General features: G+C 43.3%; 1 protein-coding gene across 1 annotated transcript in view; it reads right to left on the reverse strand.

Moving 5' to 3' along the window:
* FLT3 (fms related receptor tyrosine kinase 3) overlaps positions 1-4,988 on the reverse strand; it is a 44,299-nt gene extending 39,311 nt beyond the window's left edge. The window contains exon 1 of the mRNA XM_086476140.1: positions 4,934-4,988. Coding sequence (XP_086332266.1) covers positions 4,934-4,988 — 55 coding nt within the window. The remainder of the gene's footprint in view (positions 1-4,933) is intronic.
* Positions 4,989-6,000: the final 1,012 nt, after the last annotated feature.

The following is a 6,000-nucleotide window of genomic DNA, read 5'->3' on the forward strand; positions in this document are numbered from 1 at the left end:
GTTTAAGCACTCCAGTCTCATTACCTGACACACTCTAGCATTTCTACTGACATTAGTGGAATTACTGACTTCTTGCAAGCAAGGGCTATTTTATTTAAGCACCTAAAAGTAAAGGTGTAAGATTCCTGGCATCTCATCAACAAGGAGAAAAGGATCTGTCCAAAAGAGAAATGAAAACCGAAGATGGCAGATAATGAAACGCTACTATTTGACATCCTAGTATCGTAAAACCTCCCTTTTAAATGAAACCAACAGTTTCCACAACTGACTATCGTATATTGTCCTTTCTTTCCTGGAAAAGGGAGTGAGGATGGGATACAAAAGGCCTGAATTGTGTATGAGGGGAGGATGGACAGAAAGAGGGAGAGTGGGAGAGAATAGTTTTGCTACAAAATATAGAAAGATAAAAACGAATCCAAGGTATTTGATGAAAATGGTAGTTGGCATTTTGGTACCAAATTTGGTAAAAATGAACAAAAAATAAATACTAGTTGTTCTTATTTGTATCATTATAAGGTTAGGGCTAAAAAACAATTGCAATTCCCAAGCAGTTGTACAATGTAAAATCCAACCTACTCTTTAAAGGGCACGTTGTAACAATAAAACACTTTTCAAACCGGCCCTTGTATCTCACCCATTAGAAATCTTATCTACACAATTAAGCCTAGACTACGAAGAAAGGAGTAAATAATGCCTTACTTTTGCAACAGTAACAGAGCTAAATATCCAGGCGATAAGCTAACTTTTCTGTCTGTTTACCCTGTTCAGTTTTTTCAGCAGCTTTTAAGGAAACATACTAGAAAAACTAGGGAGCCGTTCCTTCCTTTGGAAGGGAAATAGGCACACAATGTTTATCCAGCTATCTGTCTAGCTTTGTTACCATCTTATTTCTCATGAAATATAGAGGAGAAAAGAAGTCTACCCTTCAAACACACCAGCAATTTTTAGGGTATTATCTGTGTTTGAAGGGTAACAGATTCCTTAAGGAAGGATTTTGCATCACATTTCAGTTTGGAGTCCTATAGCATCTTCTTACATATATTTCTATTAACAGTAATAGGGTTAAGCCATATGGGAAATAAGGTCTTCCTGTCCATTTGACAAATGCTGCTGTTTGTGGGCTCTGGACTGATTTTTTTGGTCCCTATTTTCCTTTTAAAAATGTGTGATCACTGGGATTAAACAGTCCTTGCCTGTTTCTAGTGTTAGTATAAAAATCTGAAATTGCTTTCTGCCTTTGTTGGTTATCCACTCCTGCTCTTCCACATTTTTGCTCTGTAAATGTTTTACTCCCCAGTTTAATTTCCATTGCTGTTTGCTGGACATTTCCATCCCTGCCTTTCGCAGCAAATATCTCCATGAGGAGTTTCAGAAAACCTAACTCAACCCAATGACCCAAAACAGCTTCTGAGCTAACAGAGCAGAACCTGAAACATGGGTGAGTTTATGCCATGAAGTTTCAGGTCTTTTGAAAGCTACATTTTCAGAAACTTGTGAACAAGAGGTGCTGTGTGGACTATTATTTTGGGGTCATTATAGGAAGAGCTCTCGAAGGGGATGCTGCAGAAGGACAGGGCACCCCAGCTCTGCTTCGATGACAAACCTGCCTCTGCTGAGCAGCCACAGCAGCATTCACCCACCCACCATGGGCAGAGACATGAGGGTGGCCCTGGCAGTTGGGCTGCGCTCTAGGCATCTTCCAGCTTCTCAGTAGCTTGAAATACGGGCAACCTGAGGAACTTTAAGGAGAAAACGGGGGAAAAGCAAATCGAGTCAAACCTCAAAAGAAATAAAACATCCATAGTTTTAAGTTGCATTTACTTCCACTGGAAAATAACCCTTTTCTTGCACAATCCTTTCACCTTCAGGAATCTTCACTTTAGAAGTGATACCTTATCTTCTGATCCATGAAATACATGGTGATGGATGACCATGAAAATATGTTCTGCTGGGTATGACTGTTTCCTTGAGTAAGCAGACCATGTACTGGCCTTATCCAGCATTCACAGCTGGCTTGCACCCAGGTTTTTGCACGTTTTGGGAACGAGACTGTAGTCAGGATCAAACTTGATCCTCCCTGGGGTGCTCATTGATCTCACCTTCCTGCCAGTGGCAGGGCTCAGTGCCTGAACTTGCTCTGGAATGTTTGTCAGCTGGTTTGTTGGAGAGAAATTGGTGTATTGCTGGGAGATGGACAGATCCTGCAGGTGGCTAGGTCCCAAGCATTTCTGGGGTTCTCCTTAAAAAGCGGAAGTGTGCTGGCTCATCTCATATTTTCCTGAGTCTCCACCACAGGAACCTGATGGACACCTGTGTGTTCTGTGAGGGTTTTTTTCAACAGTATTGTCCTATAGATTTTGTGCAATCAGACACACCATAACCTAATCCAGAGCTTGTTAGGGCCTGAGTTTGCAGGCCTTGCTCATACAAAATTTCCTCTCATTTGCCAGCCACATGGAGACCTCAGTCAGAATCTCACAGCTTCATTTCTCTCAGATGTCATGAAACTGCAGGTAATCCTATGAACAGCTCTTGGTAAGAGGGGGTGCAACAAAAACAAAGTGAGCAAGAGCGGTTGTTAATGGAAAACTTCCCCTGGCGAGAAAGGTCACTGAAAGTTTCTGTTCATCACAAAATTCTCCAATTTGTAAAACATGAAACCACTACATACAAGGGCATGTAGAGATAGTGATAGGATGAGAGGTAACTGTTCCAAACTGAAAGTGGATAATTTAGGTTAGATATTAGTTCTTCACTGGGAGGGTGGTGAGGCACTGGAACAGGCTGCCCAGAGAAGCTGTGGCTGCCCCCTCCCTGGCAGTGTTCAAGGCCAGGTTGGATGGTACTTTGAGCAACCTGGTCTAGTTGAAGATGTCCCTGCCCATGGCAGGCGGTTTGGAACTGAATGATCTTTAAGGTCCCTTCCAACCCAAACCATTCAATGACTCTATGATTCTATGATACTGTCTCAGTTCCCAACCCCATTCACCCTCCTACCTCATCCACTAACACAAGCTGACTGTATGATAGATAATATTCTTTTTAACCACAAGCTCTTGCTTGAGATGACCAGAAAAAGTTAAAATGAGGAACTGGAATAGTGCTTTTAATGTATATAGCTGTATTTACATATATATTGTATTGTATATATTGCCTTCTAAAGTTCTTAGGATTACATTCCTTGCTGCTGTGGAACATTTCTTTCCAGCAAATAACATGGGCGAGATGCTTTTTCTTTCCTGCAACTTTTGCAGTTCTGAGCCTATGATTTAAAGACAGACCTAGTGCCTTAAGTCTGCAGATATTGCGGAGATTCTGCTCTAGGTGTTATTACAGTTTAGCTTTTCTTTGCTGGTTAAGTTTCTGATTATTCTGTTCATCATATGGATAACGTCTGTCATCTGCACAACTTATTACTAGGTGTTATCTCTAGACAATAGATAGTTTCTTAAAGGGAACACACACATTTTTAATAAATTATATATAATTTATTAAATGCTTAACATTTTTTACATCAAAATTACTTTTAAAGAGTGATCTGCTAGAGTTCACTCTTTAAAGAGTTTTAAAGAGTGAACTGCTATGTATGGAGCCAGCAGTTCTCAGGATTTCTGCTGTCAGCTATGCCTCTGATCCTTCAAATCCTTGCTGGTTTGTACGTCCACAAGTACTTGCTCTTTTCCCCTCTAACAGCTAGGGTTACAAGAAGTAACACTGCCTCCCTATATACCCCACCTTGACTAAAGAAGATCTCAACAGAAAGAAAGGCAGTACTCCTGGAGGATAATCACACCTTGGGGCTTTCACACCTTTCACTTTCTCTCTGCAGAACTGTCTCTTAGCTGCACCGAAGTCTATCCCTTGCAGGGGCCTTTGGGCACCATCACATCCCAGATGCTAATCATTTTTGTTTACTTTGTTATGCAGCCTGCAAGACTAGCAAAGCTCAGTCAAGAAGAAAATACAGAAATCCCTCTTTGACAGGGTTTGCTGAGTACTAGTGTCAGCAGTCATGCAAAGCAGGGGATCATAAAACACTCATTTTCATTTTTACTCCACCTTCTCTTCAAATAGCTCACACAGACTTTCAACCATGAATGAATAATATCTAACAATTGCTCTTTGAAGTAAATATTATTATCCCTGTATACAGAGCTGAAAATGGACCGCAGATTGTTAAATAACTTTCCCAGGCATGCGTCAGAACTGCATCAATCAGGAAAAAAACACACTCTGTGTTTCAGTCCTGTATTTGGAATCCACAAGATCATGTTTGATAGGACCAAGCCATTTATTTTAGAGCTAGAGAGAAATAGTTTCAGGCATTTGAGATGGAAGCAAATGTTATTTTCTTTTCTCTTAACAGTTACATGTTGGGATGATTTTCAGTAGAGGAAATCAAGCTTTAAAATCCAAAACTCTTCACTCTAACAAAACAAAGGCACTTTCTAGATATTAATATCATGCCTTCTTCCTTTTGGGTGATTGAACAACAACAACAAAACCTGGTAAGATATGGATGCATTGTTATGTTTAACGCTATCACAGTATCCGAATCACAGATTATTTACCTGCGAAATTGCAGATAAGTTGTTGAAAGTGATAACGTCAAGCTAGCATTAACACCAGGAAACACACATCAGGAAAAAGAAAACAAAAAATCAGTATATTTAAATACTTTTTGCCTTCAGCATGAAATGTATCAGGTACAGCGAGAGCAAAAGCCAGGCTGAGCTGGGAGAGACGAGGGTGCAGGGAGGGAGAACAGCATCCCCAGAAGAAAGAAGAGAGGTGGGACAGAAAATGAGACATGTGGGAGAAAATGAATGGATAAGAAGTCAAAGAAGAAAGAAAGGAAAGATGTGAAAGGATGCAGTGAGAGACTGGGAAACGGAGAGGAAAGGGTCTGAGGAGTGGCGTGAGGAGACCTTACCTGCTAGTTGAAACGGGCTTCCAGACGGCTGGCCACAGGGCCAGCTGGCTGCCATGGCTGGCGATGCCCTGCAGTCCCCCAGCCCCGGCGAGTGAAACTGAGCCACGCAGGTGGTTGCCTTAAGGGTGCATGTCACTGCCCACAGTGAAACCACTTCTTCAAAAGTGAGGGCCCGAGACCTGAGCCTGAAGGAAACGGCTGTGGGATGGGGAGAAGAGGGCCTCTCTGGGGTCGGGGAGTGTCTTCCTTCTGTCAGAGGATGCCTCCGCCAAGCTGAGCAGCTGCCTCCGCTCTGGCTGCTCGGTCCTTGCCTGGTTCTTTAGCCCTTCGCTCACACTTCTACAAAAACATATTTTCTCGGGTAAATTCAGTGCATCTGACTTTTTGCTGTCTGACTTTGATTCTTGTTTCCGAAGCAGCTATAGTTTCTGCTTTCACGCACTGGCAGTCTGCATAATTTCTCTGAGTATCAATGAGGGGAAGAGCCAGTGGCGCTGCCAAGCTAAAGAGCTCAAAAAAAAAGATCCAAATGAAGTTTGCATGACACCATGGGAATACCCTGCCGCATTTGTCATCGTGGGCCGAGGGTGTTTTCCTGTGCTGGGTGAGCACTTGGTCTGCTGGTGACAAAGGACCTGCTGCGGTCACCTCTGAGAGCCGAGGGGGCTACCACCTAGGTGGGGAGTGGGTTTGCAGTGCAGGGCTGTGTTTACTTGAGGGGGAACAGGGAACTAGCACTGCCCACAGGAAGGTTCAAATCAAGCTACAGCTGCTCTGAAGTCGTTTCGCAGACGACTTGTCTAGGGGATAAAAATAAAGGCCTCCAGGCTCGCTCTCAGATGTGAGCCTCTAAGGACAGTCTGTCTGCCTTCAGCCTGTCCCTGCTCCCTGCCTCCCTCAGAGCGTAGCACTCCAGGACCTGCTTCCTCATTGCCTCTCAGTCACTGGCGTGTTGAACTAGCTGGCCTGTGGCTGAAGTTGCTTGCCCCAGACAGCCCTCCTGTTTTGTACCAGGACTGGACACCGCAGAAGGGCAGGCAGATATCCCCAACTTCCACAGCTGGGCA

Source organism: Leptosomus discolor, chromosome 1 (assembly GCF_034619465.1).
Source record: "Leptosomus discolor isolate bLepDis1 chromosome 1, bLepDis1.hap2, whole genome shotgun sequence".
Classification (NCBI taxonomy): Eukaryota; Metazoa; Chordata; class Aves; order Leptosomiformes; family Leptosomidae; genus Leptosomus; species Leptosomus discolor.